At 50.0% G+C, this 23,861-nt stretch overlaps 2 protein-coding genes across 3 annotated transcripts; one reads left to right on the top strand and one right to left on the bottom strand.

Annotated features, from left to right (window-relative positions):
• Window positions 1-10,640: 10,640 nt before the first annotated feature.
• Ccdc86 (coiled-coil domain containing 86) lies at window positions 10,641-17,159 on the top strand. Its single transcript, XM_075973530.1, has 4 exons — window positions 10,641-11,397; window positions 14,241-14,370; window positions 16,037-16,111; window positions 16,281-17,159. Exons 1-4 carry the CDS (start codon window positions 10,682-10,684, stop codon window positions 16,398-16,400), a joined length of 1,041 nt encoding a protein of 346 aa, XP_075829645.1. The 5' UTR covers window positions 10,641-10,681; the 3' UTR covers window positions 16,401-17,159.
• Ptgdr2 (prostaglandin D2 receptor 2) lies at window positions 17,133-22,678 on the bottom strand. 2 transcript variants are annotated; one of them, XM_075973527.1, is made up of 3 exons: window positions 22,597-22,678; window positions 21,122-21,214; window positions 17,133-19,465 (listed from the first exon to the last, which is right to left on the bottom strand). In XM_075973527.1, exon 3 carries the CDS (start codon window positions 19,406-19,408, stop codon window positions 18,206-18,208), a length of 1,203 nt encoding a protein of 400 aa, XP_075829642.1. In that variant the 5' UTR covers window positions 19,409-19,465; window positions 21,122-21,214; window positions 22,597-22,678; the 3' UTR covers window positions 17,133-18,205. The 2 variants fall into 2 exon arrangements, with proteins under 2 accessions (XP_075829642.1, XP_075829644.1); XM_075973529.1 differs by lacking the exon at window positions 21,122-21,214 and having other exon boundaries at window positions 18,118-19,465; window positions 22,597-22,632.
• Between the last annotated feature and the right edge of the window lie 1,183 nt (window positions 22,679-23,861).

Raw genomic sequence — 23,861 nt, 5'->3', positions numbered from 1 at the left:
GAAAGCCAGCGGGGCGTACACATGAACACATTACTTCATCTCTGTTTCAACTCCCTACTGCCTTGGCTTCCCCCAAAATGATGGTTTGTAATTAGGAACTGTGAGCTGAAATAACCCCTTTCTCTCCTTAAGGAGGTTTTGTCAGTGTTTTTTATCAGAACAAAAGGAAATAAAGACAAAGTGTTTCATTGTTAAAAAAAAATAAAAATAAAAAATTAAAAATAAATAAAAACCAGAGGGAGTGAGGCATGGGAACTCACTCCTGGCTTTATTCCTGTGATGAAGTCAGCTCCTCCCAGGCAGGGAGGAAATGTTTTAAAAGCTGGATCTTATTTATTTCTTTAAACACTACTAGCCTTGCCTGATCTTAACCTTCGCACAAATGGAATTATATAGTATGCGAATTTCTTTGTGTTTGACTCCTTTTACTGAATAAAATATGTTATAGATTTATCTGTAACATCTTGCATTTTCATTTTAGTGCTTTTAATACTTTTGTAAACATTTTGTTTTATTCTATCATTTTAATTGATTTACCTGTTGATGGATAACTAGGTTAATTCCACTTTGAGGCATCATCAATAAAACTCAAACTTTCTTGAACACACACACACACACACACACACAAAGAAAAGTAAGAACCCAACATTGACCTCTGGCTTCAACATATACATGTGTGCATGCTTGCACACACACACACACACACACGAACATCCACTGCACACACCCATAAACTCACTTGCACAGAGAGATATGAACACACAAATAAACCACACATATGCACAGGAATCAACCAAACTGGATCGCTTCATGCACTCTAATATGTGTTGCTACCTCCATTGTTAAAAACGGGGCCAAAGCCAAACAGGAAAAGCAGGGGAGTTTTCTGCGGCTACAGCCTGGACATTCACTGTCTCACCACGTCCCTGGTCAAGATCCAGACAGGACTTTGATGTCACACAGGCTGCAAGCTTGGTGGCAGCTGCACTTCACTCTCAGGGCTTCCTGTCACTTGCAGTCACATGACCGTAGTTTTTAAACCCAGATCTTAAAGATAAACACTATGCTGGGCATAGTGGTGCCCACCTTTAATCCCAGCACACGGGAGGCAGAGGCAGGACAGTTTTTGTGAGTTCAGGGCCAGCCTGGTCTACAGAGTGAGTTCCAGAACACCCAGAGCAGCTTGAATGACTTGCCCAGGGGAGGCACGGCTACTGATTAGTAACATTTTCTCAGCCAGGAAGGGACCCAGTGCACATGAGAACGGATTTCTAAGTTTGATTTGGGCAGCTTCTCAGCCTTGTACGTATTTCTAGTGTTCTGACACTAGGTGGCACTCTATGTCCAGGTTTCGTTGATTATTCAGCAGCCTTAGAGCTATGTGAAATAGTGGCTAACAGGCAGAGCGTTGGCTTTTTGTAGTGAATGCAATGTCCCTGTTAACTTACAGCTAATAAACTCCTTAGTCATCAATCTGGACTTGTCGGAGACATTCTTGTGGTTTTGATATTGTCTACTATTAGAAACATCCACCCCCGAAATTCACATGACAGGTGCACAAAATTCAGACATTAAGAAGGTCAGAGTGCTGCCCAGTGGTAGAGTGCTGCCCAGTGGTCCAGCGCTTGCCCGAGAGGTCGCTCCCTCCTCAAAGCCCTGTCAAGGAAACAGAGGCTTTGGTATCCCCGGGAGCACGAAAGAAATTTAGTCTCAGCCTCTTCCCCAAGTACTGGGTCTGTTTGCAATTTGACAAGAGCTCCAGGCTGCTTGGTCAGGTTTGAGAAACATCTAAGTATATCAGAATCTCTAGTGACCACCTTGCGAGCCTTACAGAACTCTGGGAAGAGATCGAAATTGTAAATGCCCTTGATTTGAAGAGGAGTTAGAGGACTCAGGTAGGCAGGGAGAGCAAAGACAGGGCCAATAGGAGAAAGGAAAGGACCAAGGGCCCTAGACAGACCCAAGCCAGCATCCCATTAACATGCTCCTAGTCTTACACCTCTCCCATCCCAAAGGGATAAAGTCGTTACTGCCCTTTCTTAGGTGCTTGATCTTCTGTCTTTCCCAAACAGCCAATTCTTTTTAATTAAAAATTTTTCATTCAGCATATATATATTGCAGGCTGGTCTTGAACTCACAGAGATCCCCTACCTCTGCCTCCCGAGTGCTGGGATTAAAGGCGTGCGCCACCACCGCCTGGCTCATTCAGCATATTTTGATCATGTTTTTCTCCACTCCCAATTGTTCCCAGATCCTCCACACCTCCCTACCCACCCAACTTTGTTTCTCTCTCTCTAAACACACACACACACAAAACCACAAAAAGAGCCCTACAAAAACAGAAATCAAAAGAAATAAGCAAAAGATCAACAATACAAAAAATCTCTAACAAAGCAATTCTTGTTTGCTTTTTTTCATTATTTAAATCCAGGTATGGTAGCACATGCCTATAACCACAGCAGCCAGGAGGGGCAGATGATTAACGTGAGCTTGAGTCTACCTTGGGCTCCATAGCTAGCCTGAGCATCACAGACTATCTTTTTTAAAATAGAGAGGGAAGGGAATAGAAGGGAAAGAGAGAGAAGGTGAGAGAAGGAAAAAAGAAAGTGGGCCAGGGTGCGCTGGCCCATGCCTTTTATCTCAGCACTTGGAAGGCAGAAGCAGGCAGATTCCCGTGAGTTTGCGACCAGTCTGGTCTACATAGAAAGACTGTCTAAAAAAAAAAAATAAGTGGAGACCTGGAACTAATTATGGAGTTATCATTCCCACCACAATATGAACTTGTCTTTGCCCAGGATATGATTTTACATAATCATAGCAGCTAGAACATGATGATGCTAGCAAGATTCTCTTAAAGGACTCTTTTAAGATTTTTATGTTTATTTTTGTTTATTTAATGTGTACTTGTGTGTGCCTGGATGAACATATGTGCATGCAATACCCATGGAAGCCCAAAAAGAATACCAGATGCCCTGGAACTTAGTTACAGATGGCAATGAGTCAACCAGCATGGGCACTGGGAACTGAAACTGGGTCTTCTGCAAGAGCAGCCAGTGCTCTTAACCACTGAACCAAGTCTTCAGCCCCAAGGATATTTTTTTTAAGATGTATTTGTTTTTATGGTTTCCCTGCATGCATGTCTGTGCACCACATGTGTGCCTGATGTCCACGGAGGTGAGAAAAGGACACCAGACCCCTGAGTGGAGTTGCAGAGTTGTGAGCCACCAATGTGGGTGCTAGGAACCCGAGTCCTCTGCAAGAGCAGCAAGTACTTTTAACTACTGAGCCATCTCTCCAGACATTCCCACCCTAGCTAATGTGGTATTTCATCTTTGCTCACTCATTAACAACTATTTATGATTATTTTCTAAGTAGCAAGTACTGATTTGTGTTTGAAGGATACAGCAACAAAGAAAGTAAGAAATGAGAAACTATGCCCAGTGAAGTGAAATTCTGTACTTTATGTTTGTGTTTTGTTTTTCAATACAGGGTTTCTCTGTGTAACCCTGACTGTCCTGAAACTCACTCTGTAGACCAGGCTGGTCTTGAACTAGATCCACCTGCCTCTGCCTCTTGAGTGCTGGAATTAAAGGCGTGTACCACCACTGCCCAGAAGTGACATTCTAATCAGGGAAAAACAGGCACTGAGAAGGAGCTGGGGCTATAACACACACACACGCACACACACACACACCAAGAAAGCCAGTAGAATGTCTTAATATATTATGGCCAAGGATAAAGAAAGCTTGCCATCCAGCCAGCCTCTGATGAAGTAACACAGGGATGCATAGGTACCACCCTGCCCGTCACCTTTTCACTAGGATGTGCTCTCATCCCACAGTGTCATTTTCACAGATGTACTCTCCACACCAGTCACAACTGTTGCTTAACAACCCATCCCAAGACCTTGTGATGAATAACTGTGTTGAGTTTGGCTGGACAGATATAGGAAGGGAGAAAGTATCTCTGTTTCATAACTTCTGGAACCTCTACTGGTCCCAGGCTCAAATTTAGGGATAACCTGATGAATGGGGCATGAAATCACACAGCGCCATCTCCAATCCATGAAGGGTGTTGGCAGCCTGGCTGGGCTCCAAAGCCAGCTCTAGGCTCTCCACACAGGGTGACTGGTACTTCCTCACAACATGTCGACTGAGTCCAAAAGCCAGTACCCATGGGAGCCAAGCAGAAGTACCTAGAAGTCAACGTTCCAACCTCAGAAACACACAACAGCAACCCCATTATGTTCCATTAGCTAGGGCTAACCTGGAGTTTGAAGAATGGAGAGACACAGATTCCAGCACCTGAGAGGTGTCCAGGCCGCACAGTAAAAATATCACATGGATGGGAAGACACCACCCAGGCCAGCTGTGGAAAAGCCAGTCCTCACCATCTTTCCAAGAAAGTCCGTCTAGATCTATGCAGAATCATTTTAAAAGTAAAGAGGTAAAACCACACAGCAGAAAGTGATAACATCTGGGTGTTATGTTATGTTGAGAAGCACAGAACAGAATAAAATATCACTCTGGTTAATCTGTTTTTATCTCTATAAGAAGCATGTTTTTACTTTATCTCAATTAATTTAATTAACTTATTTAAATAGCCAAGCTGGCCTCCACCTCCTGATCCTCCAGTCCTTTCCCACCAGCCCCACCCCCACTTCCCGAGTGCTGGGATTAAAGGCTTGCACCTCCATCTTCCAGCTGAGAAGCACTTTCAAAGACCTGCAACTTCTGGCTTATTTACAAAGAACAGACTCAGCCTAGGCTACAGAAGAACTTGCTCTAGCTTTAGATAAAGTGCCCGAGACACAAAGGCAAAGAGGTGTATGTAAAATCACACGCGTTTTAGAAGCAGAGCTCTGGATTCAAACCTTCACCCGACCACTAGCCAGCTTCTATCCTTGCACCTCTGAAAAACAAGATTACCTCAAGAATCAGACAAGACCTACAAGCACCACCCTTATGTGCCAGCTACTCCAGATAGAATCTTGATGGCTTAAACGACCGGTGAAACTGGGACAGTTATGACTTTCTAATCTACCACAATAAGATGCATTTTTATCAGTATTGCTGAGCATCTTGTCAGTGGCATGCCTTTCAATCTGCAGACAAACGGTGTCTGCAGAGGAAACAATCTATCCGTTTCTAAGACACTCCTTTGGTAGAGCGAGTCAGAGCATCTGAGATGCAGAATTATGATCACAGGGTACATAGTCAATCAGTTCTCGATGGGTAAGTGAAAGATAGGATGATAGTGAACTCTGACCCTGCCCTGTAGTCCTGTGACTTCCATGGGCAGCCCTGTACCTAGGGTAGGACATTTGGAGGCTCCATGAAAACAGGAAAGAGGGTTCTCTGGCCCAGGGACACAGTTCACCCACCTGAGGCCAATTGCACCAATTGAGTGAGGCCTGGGCGTGATGTGAGCTACTGCAGTGTATGCAGGGAGAGAGGACAGAGATTCCACCACCAATCAGGGACCAGTTTGACCTGTAATTCAGGAAAGGGGAACTCATACTCTGCTTTGGGATGCTTTTTCTTGGTCACCAAGTCAATATCTCCAAGGGCTGGGGGTGTATGGCTCAGTATTATAATCCTTGCTTAGCCTGTGTGAAACCTTGGGTTCCTTCCCCAATATCACAAAAAGACAGCATCTGCAGAGGCTGCCATGGAGATGAGGCCACTGTACCAACTGAGAGGGACAACTGAAGAGGGTATCACACTGTGGAGAAAATGGAGCTCTCAAAAAGCCAGATGTGGAGGAAATGAGAAGGCTAGCCAATAAACACAGCGGGAGAGGAAGGAAGTGATTTGTTCTGAAACTCTGTCATTGACCAGATCTTGGGAACTGAGAGTCTGAGCGTGTGTAACACTGTCACATGTTTACCTGTTTTTCTGATGAGCTCTCTTTATACTCAAGGCCCAGCTGGCACCCTCTGGTAATGTGCACAGGGTCTGTCGTCTTCCCATTCAAGCCCAGCCCCAAGTAGTTCTGCTGGTGGCCCCTACTTAAGTGATGGAGCCAGATCTCAGGCTGAGGAGTCTGAGTTACTGAGTGACTTTCAAGGAGCCTCATGGCCTCTCTGAGATGTCATTACCTCGCGTGCTCATTAGAGAAATTCATTCCTGCTCAGACGACCTCAGGGCTTTCAAATTTATGTTCTCCAGGGGAGCCCCTAAAGTGATATGAATCCCGCCAAGGCAGGGGCCGTGACTACCCATTCCCCCGATGTTTTTCTAGTATCAGGCACAGGAGAAATAATCAGCTCTTGGTGAATAATGGAACGATGGTGAACTCAGCCTCCACATGGTGTGGAAGGCAAAAAAGGCAGGCTCTTCAGGTTTCGTTCATTCCTTCCCCTGGGCCATTGCTCCTCAGGGTGTGGACCACTGCCACCAGCTCCACCACACCAGCTGCACCATTGCCACCAGCACCACCACACCAGCTGCACCATTGCCACCAGCTCCACCACACCAGCTGCACCATGACCACCAGCACCAGCACCTAAGAGTTCGCTAGAAATCCAAACCCGCAGTCCCATCCCAAAGGCCCTGACATCTGGACGTAGACACACCTTGCATTTGGCCGACTCTCCCTGAAGCTGGAGAAGCGTGCTTTAGATACACTAAGAAGTGGATAGGATGGTAAGAGATGCTACCTTCTTAGGGTCCCTTCTTCCACCTGCTCAGGTGTCTGGCCCCTTCTTTGACCTGTTCAGGGCAGGAAGCATGCTATGAAGGTTAGCAGGGTACTGAGGACAGAGAAACTAACTCCACCCACCCACTTATACACACAAACAAGCATCCCCAGCCTTTGCCAACCAGGGATGGCTGCAATGCTCCTTCCTGTTTCAGCAAAACCTACAGATGCTTCTAGAGGATCTAGAGATAAGCTCTACTTGCTCTCCTCCACCCTGGGCAGCAGGTACCAGAGCTTTGGAGTGGCCTTTCCCTATCCCAGCAGCTTCCCAGAACTCTGTGAGTGCCCTGCAGGTACAGCTGAGTGGTCTTCCTCTCCTCCCACTCCTGCCCTCCTCCCCCATCTCAAGAGTCAAAGGGGATGGGGACTAAGAAGAGCACTTTCACTTTCAGTAAGAGCTGGCCCCTGTCCTGCTCCATGTACTCTGTAGAACCAATTCAGGGTACACACCTAAAGCACCTATTCACACCTGCCAAAAAGAAGGGGTGTTGGGAGCTGTGAACCCCCAGGTCCTGAATGTCTTGTAAATAGTGTATCATGCTTGCAGCTGCTCTGAGCACGAGACCCTCAGGAGTTCCTGATGGCAGGGGAGTGGTTTCTGGTGGGTTTGGCTGGGACATGGCTATCAGTTAAGGATCCCTATATAAGCTGCCCCTGGACACAATAAAGGAGGCATTCCTGTTTCAAGGATAACCTGTGTCTCTGTCTGTGAGTCTTTGTGTGTTTAAATCTCCAGGCCCTTGCCCAGCTCACGAATAGTCCTGTAGTGCAGGCGCCACAATACAGGAGTAGTACCGTACTGTCACGTAGTACAGGCGGGCGGTACAGAGGGGGAGCTAGACCCCAAAGAGGTCAAAACAACTCAACAGAAGTCGTGCACAAGCCAGGCATGGTGGCTCACATCTGTATCAGGCACTCAGGAGAAGGATGACATAGGTGGATTGGTATGAGTTCCAGGCCAACCAAGACGGCTTCAAGGGGTTGGGGCGAGTGGGGGGGGGGGTGAAAGGGGAAAAAGGGGAACAGGGGAGAAGGAAAGGAAGAGTGGGGAGGAACTCTTACAGTCTCTAAATTAACACGGGAGACAGCTGGAGCCACGTGGAGGGTTTCTACTGGAGGGCCACACTGCAGTAACTGCCAGAAGGAGCATGAGGGCAGGGCGAAGGTCATACTGCTAGGAACCATGGAGTAGAGAGATGATGAATCCACACTGCGAAGTGAAAAGTTGCTGCATATGATAAGCCTCTCTGCCAGTGCAGCGATCCAAGTCAGACCAAATCAAACCAAATAAGAAAAACCCCAGGTTTAATGGATAAAACACTCTCGGATGATTTTCTAGCTCCCTCCCCCCCAAGAGGAAACAGGAAAGAAGACCTGAAAAACCACACGTCTGTTCCCTGGGGTGCAGTTTAAATACCCTCTGGAAGCATCTCTTGGGGAGGGGTCATTATTTGGCGAGCTTTCTGAGATGCAGCAGGGTTGCAGGGGGAGTTTGGAGTAGAGCTTCCACCTGAACACTACGTACAGTCAGCTCTGGGGGAGGTAGGAAGGAAGGGAACTGGGGAACCATTGGAGAGACAGATTTCAGTCTGACTAGAAGACGATTCTAGAAAAGCTATAGGGAATGCGTCCTTGAATGTGTACGCAACCCGAGTAGCAGACAGAAGAGCCTGCTGCCAAGTAATTAAGTGTGCAACCTGGTTTACTCCTCACAACCACCCCAGGGGCAGGTGCCTCCTGAGACTCTCATTTTAATAATAAGGAAACTGAGGCACAGAGATCCTTGGGCACTGGTAAAGGTCAGGTAACAAATAAAGGGAGGAGTCACACCTGGCCTGTTTGACTCCGAAGTCTCAACTCTTCATAGTAAATCTCCCTGTTCTCCAGGTGACCAGGGCACAGAAAGGATAGGCACTTGGCCAAAGCCAGGCAGCGTGAGCCAGGATTAGTTACTGAGCTGGAAGGTTTAGCTGCCTGGCAACTGCCCCTCCTGCAGACATTCCTGTTCCCAACTGCTCCCTGGCCTATGCACTGGAAGGGCATGTCACACATGCCCTGAAGCGCTGACTGGACAAGGTATGGCTTATTTATGTAACCTGAGATGCGCTGACTGAAGGAAACCAGTGCCCACAGACAGACCCATGATATGGATCAGATACTCTCCTAGGCTTCAATCTTCCCCCCAGTCAGGGCAGCACAGTTGAGAGTTTAAATCCTTGGCACTAACTAAACACTTGCTGCATTGATAGATGCACACATAAAGGTGTATACACACAGGGACACGTGTGATTTCTCCAGGCAGGAGCACTCAGCAATGTGCATGCTTGAACCAAGAAAGTTTGTTGACAGAATTTTTTTGAATTTTTTCGAGACAGGGTTTCTCCGTAGCTTTTGGTTCCTGTCCTAGAACTAGCTCTTGTAGACCAGGCTGGCCTCGAACTCACAGAGATCCACCTGCCTCTGCCTCCCGAGTGCTGGGATTAAAGGCGTGCGCCACCACTGCCCGGCTTGAACCAAGAAAGTTTGAAAGACAAGCCCAGACAGACATACACAAAGAAGCAGACAGACCTTCAGTAGGCCCCTGCATCTCACTGTTCTGCCAGGAGATTCAAGGTGCAGGAGATCTTTGATACAGTAGCAGGTGCCAACTCTTGAGTTGAGGATCCATATGAAAAGAATCTGTTTCAAAGCGCCCCTCCCCAGCGACCATAAACAAGTGGGAAAGTGAGCCAGGGAGAGAAGCCCTTGGGGGCTCATGAACACCAGATTGCTGTCACAAAAGCCTGGGGATGAACCCTGCGGAGGTCTCTAGGGAACACAGAAGCCCCTTCCTATCCTCGGGCTTGATTCATGAAAGTAAGGGAGGAAGTTAAGTACTGGCAAATTTCAGGAGCCTCCCCTGACTTCTGCACTATGAGAATGGCAGGCTGAGCTCAAGAGGAATCTCATATATATATATATATATATATATATATATATATATATATATATATATATATATATGGCACACCCAAAGTCCTCTATCAAAGGCCACCTCTCTCACACACCCTGAACATAAAATTACATAAAATACATAAAATTCGGCCCTGAGCTGTTTAAGTAGACCTGGGATGCGATCTGATCATTTGCAAGTGATCCCCCAAGACAGAGGTTAAGTGTCAGGAAGCCAGGTGAGCTGAGGCAGCCTGCAGCAGGAGCAGAGGCACAGCAGCTCCTCCGGAGCCCTCGGGCAGCCCATGGTGTAATTCTGAGTACTGAGCCATTCAAGCCGGGGCAGGGATTTAAGTAACCAGACAGAACCTATTCCTTTGAGAATTGGGAGGCTGGAAGAGCTGGGAGAAATAGTGCCGAACAACTCCCTGGAGCTGTCCTAGGATCAGGAACAGGAGGGCTCTCAGCACCCCCGGAGCGGGACCAGGGAGGCAGGGGACTGGCCAGGGAAGTGGCAAAGACGGGAACATAATAACACAACTCAAGACTTAGAGTTCCCGCTCAATAGAGGACCCAGCACTTCCTCCTTTGTAACACAGAGCAAAAACCTCTATGTTACAAAACAGAAAACTGAGGTCAGAAGAACACGCGACGTTTCAAGTCCCTAATGTTACAGAGTTAATAGGATCTTTCGCCCCTGCCTACGGACTCCCTCGGTCTTCTTGCCAACCTCTTCTCTCAGAAAAATAAAAATAAAAAGGCCCCTACTTCTCCAGCACCTAGAAACAGTATTAAAAAATTTTTAAAAATAAAAGCACGCATACACACCGGAAACACAGTAACCAGACTCATTAAACGCTAAACAACGATTTCACGCTCGCTACGCACGCGTGTACAGGTCTAGGGGCGGGCGGCCCTGTTTTACCACGGGCCACCACCAGCACAGCGTCTTGAGGTGTGCGCTTTCTGTCCCGTACGGAAGTGACTACGTCTGACGTCACATGAAGGCGCCGGTTGTACCGAATGCGACGGAGGCTACACGTGAGCCATGGATACGCCGCTGAGGCGCAGCCGGCGGCTTGAAGGCTTGAAACCTCTGTCCGGAAAGACCCTTCCTGATCCCGCAGTTTCCCGGGCGAGACGGGCCCTTGTAGAGTTCGAGTCGAACCCAGAAGAAACCAGCGAGCCCAAGTCTGAGAGAGTGCAGCCACTGGGCCTTGCGTCTCCCCAACCTCAGCCGGAGACAAGCCCCGGATCACCCTGTCCGAAACAGGATACAGGCTTCGGGTCGCCCCAAAGGCAGTCAGAGCCTGACTCCGGATCCCTCCAATCTCAGCAAGATGTGGGCCTGGAGTCACCTACAGGACAGAGAGAATCGAGTCCGGAAACCCCCCAACGGGAGGAGCCGTCCAAATTCTCTGCCACAGTGGGAGAACTGGACTCAGAGGTGGTCCACGCTAAGGAGGAGTTGGTACCAGGATCCCCAGAGCCTTGCCCGGGCCAGCAAGCACCGGGTCCCGAGCCCTCGCAGCCAGTACAAGAGCTGACATCCCAGGCACCCAGCTCCTCAGAGCAACAGCAGGAACCAAGCAGGCTACCTCCCGCTGGCAAGACGGTGGCAGGAGGCCACGATATAAAGAAGCGACTTCTATCTTCTCCCCAGGCCCCGGCGCCCAAGAAATTGAAGGAGAAAGAGGAGCTTCCTGTAATCCCGAAGGGGAAGCCCAAATCCGGGCGCGTGTGGAAAGACCGCTCCAAGAAGAGGTAAAGTAGGGGGTAGCATGGGCCATGGGTAGGGCTCTCCGTGTGTTTGGACCCTGCCTTCGCCCGAATGAAGTTAGCAAACATGGTGATAATCAGAATGTCAAACGCCCTGAGGTTGGGGAGGGAGACCCTCAGTGGCCATTTCTCTAGTGTTGTCTGCCCTCGGCGGGGTTCTTGTGAGCTTCCCTCCCATCTTTTTTTTATTTTGAGACAGGGTCTCAGTGTGCAGCACCGGCAGTCCTGGAATCCAAGGAGATCTGCCTGCGTCTGCCTCCGTAACGCTGGTATTAAAGGCCTGCGCCCCCACACCCGGCCCTTCTGTCCTCTTTGTCCGGAGTTGAGAGTTTGTTCCAAGAATATTTACTTTGTTTACCACATCTGGTGAGGGAGGCAGAGCAAGAAAGGCGCCGTTACTTGAACACAGTGAAGTCCTTTCCTCTGTTGTCTCCTAGATATTATTGTCTTTGATAAAATGTGTCGCCAGACACTGGTTTTGTACCATTTCAATAGGGACTGACCAAAGGGGGAGTCCTCCACTCCCAGCAGCACACGAAATCACATCTAATCTTTATCCTGACCTTTGGCGCAAGTGTAGCTACTATTGATGTTGTACATCCAAGGAAGCCAGGACTCAGGGAAGCTAAACAAGACACAGGATGTGAACATGGATCAGGTGTGATCAGAACCCATTAACCGGCTTCTGTTGGTCTGACTTGATTCGGGTTGAAGCTTTCTTAAGACATGAAGTCTTCGCTGTGCTTTCAGTGCTGGGGCTTCGTAAATGCTCAGTTCATATCTTTGGGTGAAGGAATGAAGAGGCTTATGTGGAAAAGCAGCAGGAAAAGAGAAGTGGGGTTCAGTTGAAATTTCAGCCAGAGACAAGAGTCCTTCATAGTTCGGAACAGGGCATTAAGAAAAATGGCCTTGACTGAGGGTTGACTGCTAGGCTTCGTGCAGGCTCCTCACAGACATCATCTTACACCCCATTAAACGGAAGACAGTGAAGCTTATAGAGAAAGGCACCAATCAGAAACTTTGAAGTGACCCTTTTCCCTGTGTCAGCAAGTCACAGTATCTAGGCCACTGATGGCCACACATAACCAGGCAGAGAGGTTCAGGCTGGGAAGCGGGTGATGGAGCTGAGTTCAGTGTAGAGCCTTGGGGCCTGCACTCACACTCGGATGGGGAGGATGGGTTTAGTGAGTATGAAGTGGCTCTGATACGGTGAGTGGGAAGAAGAGAGGAATCAGCAGAACTGGGAAGCGGGCCTGGAACATTCCACCAGTAAGGGATAGGAGGGTACTTGGTCCCAGCTCTCCCAAGCTGTTATCCCTCTGCACTCCATTATCTGCATACAGGAAGATGCTATAGCTGAGAGGGTCACACAGGCAGTGGGTGACGGCTCAGGACCAGACGTCCAGGCTGTCTTCCATCTCCAGTAACTGGTGCTGTACATCAGCACTGCCTCAATACTTTAGTGAGTACACCAGCCTTGTGTGACTGTTTACATTAAGTTTATGAAATGAAGTCAAGATCCTATGAGTTTTCTTAACATGAACCACAATTCAAGGGCTACAGCAGCCTGTGCATAGTGACTCCCTTTGAGGGCAGACGAGATGTGGGCTGGTTCCATGATGCAGCATGCTCTTGACACTGCTGCTCTGGGAAGACATAGCACCACATCTGTGGCTCTGACTTCTCCACGCTTCCATTATCTTGTCCTTTCAGGATTCTCAAATCCCGTTTTTTTAGGGTAGGAATGAAGTCCACAGTGCCACCCACTGCTCTGTTTTTAGGGACCTGGCAGGGGAGGATATCAGAAGTTAACAGTGCAGTGGGGCGGGGCAGAACCAGACAGCTTATGAATGAGCCTGGGGCCAAGTTCCAGACTTTGTGTGTCAGACTCCTAGGAAGGGAGCAGACAGCTCAGAAAAGCAGTGTTGACCTTTATGTGGTCAGGAACTGACTGCCCAGCATACAGCCAGGGTTTCCTCAAGAGACCCTGTAATAGACAGGTAAATAGGAACTCCTGCAGGAGTCAAGGTTGAAGTGTAGGAAGCAAAAGGACACTGGAACAATCTGCTGAGGAGTCTTAGAGTTCTGGGGAAAAGAAGGCCCAAGGGACACTCAGCAGGCTTGGCAAGTGACTGAGGGGAAACTGAGCATGACTTGTTTTCATTTTATTTTAATTTTGTCCCAGAACTCTTGAAGCGTACAGAAAGGAAAGAGCTGAGTTTTATGAGTCTCAACACCAGCTTCCCAGTTCTCACATTTCCTGGCCCAGCTTCGTTTCCCTGCACTTTACCTCCTAGAGTGTTTAAGCACACCCTAAATACGTCCTTACAGAAGTCAGCCGATTCTATGGCTCTAGAACATTTTACTCTCAGAGAAGCCAGACTTGTCAGAAATCCCCTAATCCCACTCCACCACCTTGACACCCCACAATCTAAGAAAGAATTAGAATTGTTACAAAAAAGCCCCCTTGTTCTTGATGTTTGGAATTAAAACCACACCCCTCTAGGGAGCAAGCATCTCATCTTCACAGGTTACCATGTTTGGTGACAATAAAACTTCACAGTTGAGGCTTTATGGGTACAGAAAGGTTCAAGTCCCAACCTATACTCAGGAAGAAGAAGACTCTCAAGGTCTTGGTGTTCCTCTAGAATGGACAGCACAGGCTGACCTCAGAGCCACATGCCTAACGGCCCGTCCACCCTAAGTTTCTATAGAAGGCTGAATGCCAGTCAGGCAGGAGAGGACGAGAAGCAGACCCAGAGCCCAGTGAGAGCAGGGTGTGAAGGCAGCATCACAGTGGTCCCCTAAGTGCCTCTTCTCCTGCTAAGGTTCTCCCAGATGGTTCAGGACAAGCCCCTGCGTACCTCCTGGCAGCGGAAAATGAAGGAACGACAGGAGAGGAAGCTGACCAAGGACTTCGCCCGGCACCTAGAGGAGGAGAAACAGAGGCGCCGGCAGGTAACAGGACATCCGGCCAAGTCGGGATCGCAGAGGCCAAATACATGTATGCTCAGCAGACAAGGGCTGCGGGAGTGTGACTTAGAGCTCTGGGATGAGGGCCCTAGGGGGACAAAGTGTAGTCTGGGGCTGTGGTGAGATTCCCACTCTGCCATCCAGTTAAAATCTCTGGCTCAGGGGCATGCAGGAGACATGGAAGTAGAATGAGGTGCCCAAGATGGAGGCCAGCAAGCCATCTTAGTGGCAGGAGTTTTCAATTTGGTGAACTCAACCCCTCTCTGAGACCTGCTTATGAGGGAAAAGCTTATCTCAAATCTGCTCTTTCTAGAAGAGACTTCTACACACTGGCCCATGGGTGGTCCCTGTACTTCCCTTTCAATTCACTTCCCTAGCCCCCATCTCATAACCAAAAATGTCCTCGTTAAGGTTTGTGCCTGTGACGTAGCTCAGTGGTAGAGCACTTGACTGGCTCGCACAAGGTCTTGGGCCCAGCACCACAGAGGCTCGTTTCTAACACCTTCCGCCTCCAGGAAGCCTTAGGGAGAGTCCCAGTGTCACTTCAACAGGCAGTACTCAGTGAGCAAGGTCAGCAGCACTGTCCCCGGGATTAAGTTCAGGTGTCACTTCTAGTCTGGTGAGCCCAAGGTATAGAAGGAGCACTGATCCAGAGTCAAGCAGCTTGTCTCAGATCTGTAGACCCAGCTTGGCCACTGAGAAGAGGGATGGGCCAGCCACTAGGCCCTCCACCTTACTTTGAGTCTCTCCAGACCCATCTTTTACTGAGGCGTCATCCCTTCCTGTGCAGCCTTGGCTCCCTCTTGGGCAAAACAGTTGCCATCTTACGAACAACTGGAGATGTGCATCCTCCCAGCCTCCTGATACATAGAAGGAAAGGTTACTTCCTCTCTAAGGGCCCAGGGTAACCTGATGACTCAAAGTTGTTAAGGTCACAAAAGGCCCTGACCATATACCATTTAATGTTGGAGCCACCATCCCTGCCCTAGCCCTGCTGGGATACAATAGCAGCATAGCTAAGAAACCCCAGACTTCACACCCCCAGAAAAGGCTCTGAATGTCCCCAGAGCTGGTACTATTCCAAGCTTTGATTGCACACTTTTCAAGTCAGTCTGGTGAGGTGGGGCCTGTGGTCAACTTTACTGTGAGGTGAGGAAGTGGAGACATAGACTCAGCCACAATAACCTAATTAGAGAGTATCCAAATGAAAATTCAAGCTGGACCAGGTTCCTCCAGAGCCTTTTGACAGCTCAGTCTGCCCAGCCCTCCCTGGGACCAGGTGCAGAGCCCAGCTATATTCCGACCTTGCATCCTCATTCTGGTACACCTGGGCCTGGGCAGAAGGAATCCTGGGAAAGTTGCATGAAAGAGGGAACCTTATATATAGCCTTCTCCCTGGCAGCTAGTACATGGGACCTCTGGGTGGGAAGGCACCCGCATCTCTGCCCACACCTTTCTAATTTGGAGCCAGGTACTCTTGCCACAGTAGGCTCAGCTCCAGGCACACAAGATAAGTAATGTACCATTGTTCTTCCCCAGAAATGCGTAGGCCTCCACTCACCCCGTAGAATAGCCTGGAGTCTAAGCAGGCGTCTCCTGGTTGTACCAGTTCTCACTCACTAGGGCCTGAGATCCCCTTTGTGTGTTTCAGGAGAAAAAGGCACGCCGGGCAGAGAACCTGAAACGCCGCCTAGAGAATGAGCGGAAGGCTGAGATTGTCCAAGTGGTGAGTATACCCATCCAAGAGATGTGGGTGTGGCCAGGTGAAAGAGGCCAGTAAGGTGCTTGGGCTCCCTGCCTTACATGGTCCACTGTCCTGCTGCAGTCCTGGGCCCCTGCCTGCCTTTTCCCCAGAGAAGAGTCCTCAGCTATACTGATTCCTCTTATTTCCCCAGATCCGAAACCCTGCCAAAATCAAGAAGGCGAAGAAGAAGCAGCTGCGCTCCATTGAAAAGAGAGACACCCTGGCCTTGCTCCAGAAGGAGCCACCCCAGCGGCCTGTGGCCAAGGTCTGAGCTCATGACGGCATGGTGGCCTCCACAAGCCAAGAGCCACAACAAGCCACCTCTCAGGCCACTGTCAGACATTTCTCCTGGGGCTAGCACACCAACTCTGTCGCATTAAGACAGGGAGTGAAGCCCAGAGGGAACCCAGGACCTCACAGGGTCTCAGGAGAGATTTAACTCTCTCTATCTCCTTTTAGGTCTTTTCCAAAGTGCCTTAAGATCTTGAACTGTTGCTAGGGTGGCGGCACATGTCTTAAATCCCGGCACTTGGGAAGCAGAGACAGGCAGATCTCAGAGTTTGAGACCAACCTGGTCTACAGAATGAGTTCCAGGACAGCCAGGCTAGAGAAGCCCTGTCTCAATAACAACAAAAGATCTTGAACTGTGACTTGTTCCCCGGTGAGCTGGTAACTAACTCCCGCCTCGGGGTCCTGAGTCTAGCCCTCACCTGGAGGCCTGATGTCAGATGTCACCTCCTCCATTTTCTCAAAGGCCAACAACCTTTATCACTTGTGACTTCTGCTCATCTGTCCCCTCTGGTGACTGAAGCCTGCCCCTTCCTGTAAATGGGGAGGTTGCAGGGAACTGGGTTCCTCTCTAGTACCCCTTTCCTACATTGGACTGTAGAAACCTTAGGACTTGAGCCGTGCCCACCTGGGCTTCCACAGAAGTGTTTATTGATGTCTGCACAAGTACAATCTGGGCTCCCAGAAAGACAAGTCCCTGCCCCATTGGGTTTTCATTCTCCTAATAAACAATGGAAATGCATGATCTGACAGATAATGTGCTCTGGGGGAGTAGAGGGTGACATTTTACCATCCAGTTTGTGCACCTGCCGTGGGCTTGAGGCCTGCTTGGCACTGAGAACTGACAACCAGCCTGGCCTTGGTGGTTCAGGAGATCCTGAGAATGTCTCTCGTCTGCCCTTCACATCCTCCAGCTACTGACAGCCACTCCCCTTCCCCTGGAATGTAGAGATGAGTCGAGCTGTCCCTCCATGGTGGGCAAGACATTAGATGAAGTGTGATGGAAAGTCCATGGCTGGTGCAGAGTGCCCCCCACCCCCACCTGTGGATTGCCAGTTTTAGCTGCTGGGTCCTGTCCTGAGGCAGCTGTGATACCCAGGGTAGCTGGAGGATGTTCACTCTGGGTAGAGTTGAACCTGAGATGCTGAAGGATGGAATGTAGCCTCTGGCAGCGGCAGCTCTAAAACTAAGCAGTTAGATCCCTGAGCCAGAGTTGACACACCTATCACACAACCAACAAAGTGTAATAAAAGCAGCAGACTCAAAGACCACAGTGGGGAGGGCGTTGAAAGTGAAGGCAGTAAGCCGGAAACAGCTTAACCCTCCCGCCACTGTAACCCCATATACACCATTGTTCGCGGCAGAGTTTCCTCCTTGTCCACAAAGCAGCGCCTTCTGAGATGTGGGCTGTGGGTTTAACCTGTGTGACTCCAGTTGTCCATGGGCAAGCTGCCTGGGAGGCATTAGAAGTACAAAATCTCATCCTGTTAGCCTAGCGAGATCCCTAGGCAGTTCAAGTACTTCCGTTCTTAAAAATGTAAAAACGTGGAGGTCAGGAACCAGGTAGCGCTTGCCTCCAAAGGCCACTTCTGCACCCTGCTGATCCTCTCCCAGCTCCACGCTGCAAGATTAAAGTGTTTAAGAAAGACCGCTTTTAGTTCACAAACTGGTTCCCTGGGCCCTGCCCGGGAGAAAGATGAGCTGGGCCTAGCATTGGCTATGTACATTTTCAAAGGTGTATGGTGAGATGCCAGGGGTGTGTTGGCGTGCCACCCGGGCTGTGCTGGTCTAATCGGAGGTGGAGCTCAGGGCGAGGTTCAGTGAGCCTTGTTTCTGGGCCTGCGCTGGGACGCTCTGCTGGGGCTCTGCACCATTACCCCGCATCCAGCTAATCAGCCGGGCAGGATGCAGTCGGGGAAGGCGGCCAGCCAGCAGGACCGTGGAGGCTGTGGTAGTGGAGGAGGCACGGCGGCGGCGGCTGCCAGACCCACCGCTCAAGTCGCTGTCCTCCACCAGCACGCTTTCAAACACTGAACGCAGCGAGCGCTTCAGTTTGTGCAGCATGTCCGGACAGGTGAGCACGTAAAGCAGCGGATTGACCACGCTGTTGAAGAAAGCCAGGCTGGTGACGAAGGGCAGCCCGCGTGAGACGAGCTGCCTTAACGTGGGGACAGCATGGGCACGCGCCTCCAACAAACTGAAGACATGGTAGGGCCCCCAGCAGAGCACGAAGGCCACCACGATGGCTGCCACCAGGCGCACGAAGCGGCCTGTCCTCTGGCGGCCGCGGTGGCGCAGTTGTAGGCTCACGGCCACGTGGCTCATGGCGATAATGGCCAGAGGCACCACGAAGGCCAGCAAGAACTTGCTCACCGCCAGGGCCTTCTGGCGGTAGTCACACGTGGCGTCGCGATCGGGCCCTGGGTTCAAGAGCAGCATGTTGTAATAGCACATGATGCGGCCGTCCAGCCTCGGGATGGTGTCCCGGAACACGAAATAGGGTACTGTGTTGAGCACCGCCAGAGCCCAGAGCATCAGGCAGACTCTGTGCGCAACCGCCACCGTGCGGTGATTCTGTGCCCACACCGGCCGCACCACCTGCAGGCAGCGGTCCAGGCTGATGGCGCTGAGCAGGAAGCCGCTGGCAAACATGTTGAGAAAGAAGATCGAGGAGTGAAACTTGCAAAAGGTGGTACCCAGCTCCCACGAGTGGCCCACCGCCAGGAAGTAGGTGAAGAAGGGCAGGGAGGCGGAGGCTAGCAAGTCAGACAGCGCCAGGTGCAGCACCCAGGTGGTGACCACCGTCTGACGCATGCGACAGCCCACCACAAACAGGATGAGTCCGTTCTCCACCAGACCCAGCAGCGCAGCCAGCCCATGAAGCAGCACTGACACGTGGTCAATATAGCGGATGCTAGAGTTGCTGTGACTTGGAAGCTGGATCATCTCCTCTAAGAGCGGACAGAACGACTTCAATGTGATGTTGGCCATGGCGAGGTGGAAGAAAGGAGGGTTGAGCCTGGCACCAAGGAACCAGAAGCCTGCAGCCTGGGCAAGAGACGAACCTATTTCAGAGTTGCCAGTAAACCTAGCAATAGGACGGACACTAGGAATCAGTGAAGCTGAAGTAGGCAAGGAACTAACATTCCAGCTGCCCTTCTCCCCCAATGCAGTTTTGGGCAAACCAAGTGTAGCCTTCCTGAGCCTGTGTCCCCCTAACATGGTGTCTCTCCCAACAGTCCCTAGCTTGTAGGACTACTGGAACAAGAAAATGAGAACTATTCAAAAGGGTGTGGGGTGGGTGGGAAAAATAGAAGAGGACCTGAGTTTGATCCCAGCACCCAGGTATAAAGAAGGGCATGGTGGCATATGAGTGTAATCTCAGGGCTGGAGAGGTAAAGACAGGTAGATCCTAGGGGCTCACTGACCAGCCAGCGTAAATTCATCAGTGAAACCCAGGTCCCGGAGACCTTAACTCAAAAAGACAAGATAGGGGACTGGAGAGATGGCTCCACAGAAAACACATACTGCATCTCCAGGGGACCAGTGTTTGATTCCCAGTGCCCATGTTGGGCAGCTCACACTGCCTTTATAACACAATTCCCGGGATCCCAATTCCTCTGGCCTCTACAGGCACCTGCGTTCACCCCCTCCCCACACACACACATACACACACTTTAAAATAATAAAAACCGTTTTAAGGTGGACTGCTCCTTAAGCAACATCTCTCAAGGTTGACATCTGACTGACGCACACACATACATATACCTACATTCATATGCACACACACGTACTTTAAAATACTAAAAATAAATCTTTTAAGGTGATCGCTGCTAAGGAGCACGGAAGGTTGACCTCTGGCTCACTCACACACAAACACACAGGGAACTGGTGGAAAGCGGGCGCTGTATCAATACCATTGTGATTAATATTAAGAACTTGTCCAACATTGAGCTTATTATTCGCTATCCTAGAGAAGCTAAATAAGATGGTGAATCCAAAGACAAACATATAGGCATCCTCCTGAATATTAACCTTCATCAGGCAATGAAAGGAGACAGAGACAGAGACCCACATTGGAACACCAGACAGAAATCTCAAGGTCCAAATCAGGAGCAGAAGGAGAGAGAGCACGAGCAAGGAACTCAGGACCGCAAGGGGTGCACCCACACACTGAGACAATGGGGATGTTCTATTGGGAACTCACCAAGGCCAGCTGGCCTGGGGCTGAAAAAGCCTGGGATAAAACCGGACTCTCTGAATATAGCAGACAATGAGGACTACTGAGAACTCAAGAACAATGGCAATGGGTTTCTGATCCTACTGCACGTACTGGCTTTGTGGGAGCCTAGGCAGTTTGGATGCTCAACTTACTAGACCTGGATGGAGGTGGGGGTTCCTTGGACTTCCCACAGGGCAGGGAACCCTGATTGCTCTTCGGGCTGATGAGGGGGGGGACCTAACTGGGGGAGGGGGAGGGAAATGGGAGGCAGTGGCGGGGAAGAGACAGAAATCTTTAATAAATAAATAAATTTAAAAAAAAAGAAAAACAAAAAAAACAACAACAACAACAAAAAGAACTTGTCAAGATCACAAAGGTCAGACCAGACAGGACTTATTCTCCTGGCCCCCAGAACACAGAGGGATGGGTGTGGCCCCTCCTATGGGTTGGGGGTCTGTGCCGCCCAGCACTCCAGGCCTTACCTCCCTGCAGTTCCTCCTAGAGAGCTGCTGTTGTCTCAGAGGTGACTGCTTGGATGTGCTGATTGAATGAGATCAGGGGAACTGGCCCCTCCTCTGATAGAAGGAGAGGAAATAAGATAAGAGAGACAAGCGTGAGACCTGGCTGGAGGAACTATCACATGGGGTTTCTGGGGACCCAGGGAGGGCAGCGACAGTCCTGTCTATTCCAGAAAACTCATCCCCATTCATTCATTCCCACACTGGAACAATAGTCACGTTGAGCAATAACTCAGGTGCTCTGGAAAAGCCAGGTTCTATGCATGCTCACAGCCTCATGGAGAACCCCAGGGCCCTGTGACAAAGTCTGGGTCAGGGAGGGCTGAGGGAATCAGGTTTATACTCCCTGCAGAATGGAGGAAATGAAAGCAGGGTGTGGGAACTCAGGGTGGTTCCAAGCACCCATGACCCTCCGTGGAATGTGGTAGATCTTTCAACCAAAGCTTTTTCTTGTAGCTCTGGAAGAAATGTGCCAGGTCTCTCTCCATCCCTCAGATGAGAAAACTGAGACACAAGTGTTTAAAGCATTGGTTGAGCCACCCAACACAGACATATGGAAGAGGGGCTGTTTGGTCCTCAGCCTGCCGTGAAGATGCAAGTGAGGATAGAGAAAGAGGAGGAGGGTACCAGGGACTTCAGAACTTCTCTTCCCAACAGAAAGAGTGGCCAGAATGGAAAAATCTACTCTGTTCCAGACACCACTGTCCTTCCTAGGGTGGGATTCTGGGACACCAAGCTAAAATTTCCCTGACAGAATACCTCTTGGAGCTAGGTCAGCGGGAGCAGGCAGAGCTGCAATCTCTGAATTCTCTCTGAATTCTTCCTGATCCTTCTTTCTAAGCTTTAGCATCTACTGAGCAGTGACTCTCATAGGAATTCAATGAGAGTGGCTCTCCAGAAGAGGAAACAGATTCAGAGAGGCACAGAAACTGGGCCAGTGCTGTGGAGGGAGGCGAAGGCTCTCCTCCCAGCAGGCAGGCGTGCGTCCCTCTTTCTTCCCTGAGACAGTCCCTGTCAGCTGTAGTGTCCACATCAAATGGGATGCTCAGAGGACGCTGCTGCTGTACTCCTGGGTACCCCAGTCTGATCCCTCAGGCTGCATGGAGACATCCTCAAAACTCAGGACCTTGGGGTGCCCAGCAGCTAGGATCCTGCTGTGGTGGGAACCCTAGCTTTGCAAAGCCTTGAGCTTAGATTCCGGCTCCTCCGTGTCCAGCTGGGCAATCTTGTCAGTTTCTCTAAGCTCACTGTGTGATCCTGTCCCCACACCTAAGATGGCTCTGCATGGTGACCAGGGTTGGACAGCTCACCATTGTGTACCATCTAGCTAGCATTCCTTCTGGACATCAGCCCTCGCCAGACTTCTAAGCTCATCCCGTCATGACTAGTCCTGAGAGGACGCCAAGGCTGCCCAGCCCCTGGGGAGACTGACTCCTTACCTAGCCACAGGGTTGAGCCAGGGAGGCTGGCAGCTCCTGAAAGCAGCAAGACTGGGCACCAGGCAAGTGGCAGGAGAGGAGTGAGCTGAAGGAGGAAATAGCTGTCAGCCCAGAGAATGGGGGCGGGGACACTACATTCAAGGTCTTTCATCTCCATCCTGGCCACCAGGCCCTGGTCCGCCCCTTCTCTTCACGGAAGACTCTGTGACCCAGAGGACAGTGTAAGTCCTTGACTGCCCATACCCTGACACAAAGATTCTCTGTAGAGAGCTCCCAAAGCAGCATGGGCCCCTGTCCCCAGAGGACCAGAGGAAGCAGGGTAGGGCCGTGGGAAGAGCACAGAGACCCTTGGCTAGGAGTTCAGTCGCTTCCCCTCACTGGGTGCTGCCGACTGTGAACAGGGCAAAGTCTTCTCGCAGCACATGGTAAAAGCAGGATGAGGGGGGGGTCACAGGAGCACATGACACGTAGTAAATGTTCACAAAAGCAGCTTCTTTCCCACCCCCAGAAAAGCTGTTATTACACTGAGGGTTCTTATTGAAAATAGACCACAAGTCCAGCGTAGGAGAAGGCTGAGTCTTACCAGTTTGCATTTTATTATTCCCTAACTTGTGTGAGTGTGTGTGCAGGTGAGGATGTGCATGCATGTGAAGGCCAGAGGACACCTCAGCTGTTGTCCCTCAAGGGCCATTCACCTTGGTGTGTGTGTGTGTGCGTGCGCACGTGTGCATGCATGTTTGGTGGTGCACATGTGTTTGTATGCATGTGGAGACCAGAGAGCAACACCAGGTGTTTTCCTCAATCACCTCCACCTTTTCTTTTTTCGTATTTTATTTATTGTATTTTATGTGTATGGATAGTTTGCCTGCAGGGGCATATCTGTGCATCATGTGCATGCAGAGCCTATGGAGGCCAGAAGAGGGCATGGATACCCTGAAACTGGAGTTATAGACAGTTGTGAACTGTCGAGTGGGTGCTGGGAGATTAGTCAGTGCTCTTAACCACTGAGCCATCACTCCACCTTATATATTTTTTAAAAAATTTATCTGGGGGCTGGAGAGATGACTCAGAGGTTGAGAGCACTGACTGCTCTTCCAGAGGTCTTGAGTTCAATTCCCAGCAGCCACACGGTGGCTCACAACCATCAGTAATGAGATCTGGTGCCCTCTTCTGGCCTGAAGGCATAGATGCAGGAAGAACCCTGTATACATAATTAATAAATAATTATTTTTTTTTATTTTTTAATTATCTGTGTGTGTGCATGT

This window comes from Microtus pennsylvanicus, chromosome 5 (genome assembly GCF_037038515.1).
Source record: "Microtus pennsylvanicus isolate mMicPen1 chromosome 5, mMicPen1.hap1, whole genome shotgun sequence".
Classification (NCBI taxonomy): domain Eukaryota; kingdom Metazoa; phylum Chordata; class Mammalia; order Rodentia; family Cricetidae; genus Microtus; species Microtus pennsylvanicus.
The sequence above is the reverse complement of the archived record's forward strand: the minus strand, read 5'-3'. Positions and strand labels throughout refer to the sequence as shown.

What these genes read in the sequence shown, in the direction of transcription:
- Ccdc86 (XM_075973530.1), top strand. Translation starts at nt 10,682, where the DNA reads ATGGATACGCCGCTGAGGCGCAGCCGGCGGCTTGAAGGCTTGAAACCT. An exon ending in AGAAACAGAGGCGCCGGCAG is followed by an intron (nt 14,371 to 16,036) that starts GTAACAGGACAT and finishes TGTGTGTTTCAG; the next exon opens with GAGAAAAAGGCACGCCGGGC. An exon ending in AGGCTGAGATTGTCCAAGTG is followed by an intron (nt 16,112 to 16,280) that starts GTGAGTATACCC and finishes TTATTTCCCCAG; the next exon opens with ATCCGAAACCCTGCCAAAAT.
- Ptgdr2 (XM_075973527.1), bottom strand. Translation starts at nt 19,408, where the DNA reads ATGGCCAACATCACATTGAAGTCGTTCTGTCCGCTCTTAGAGGAGATG.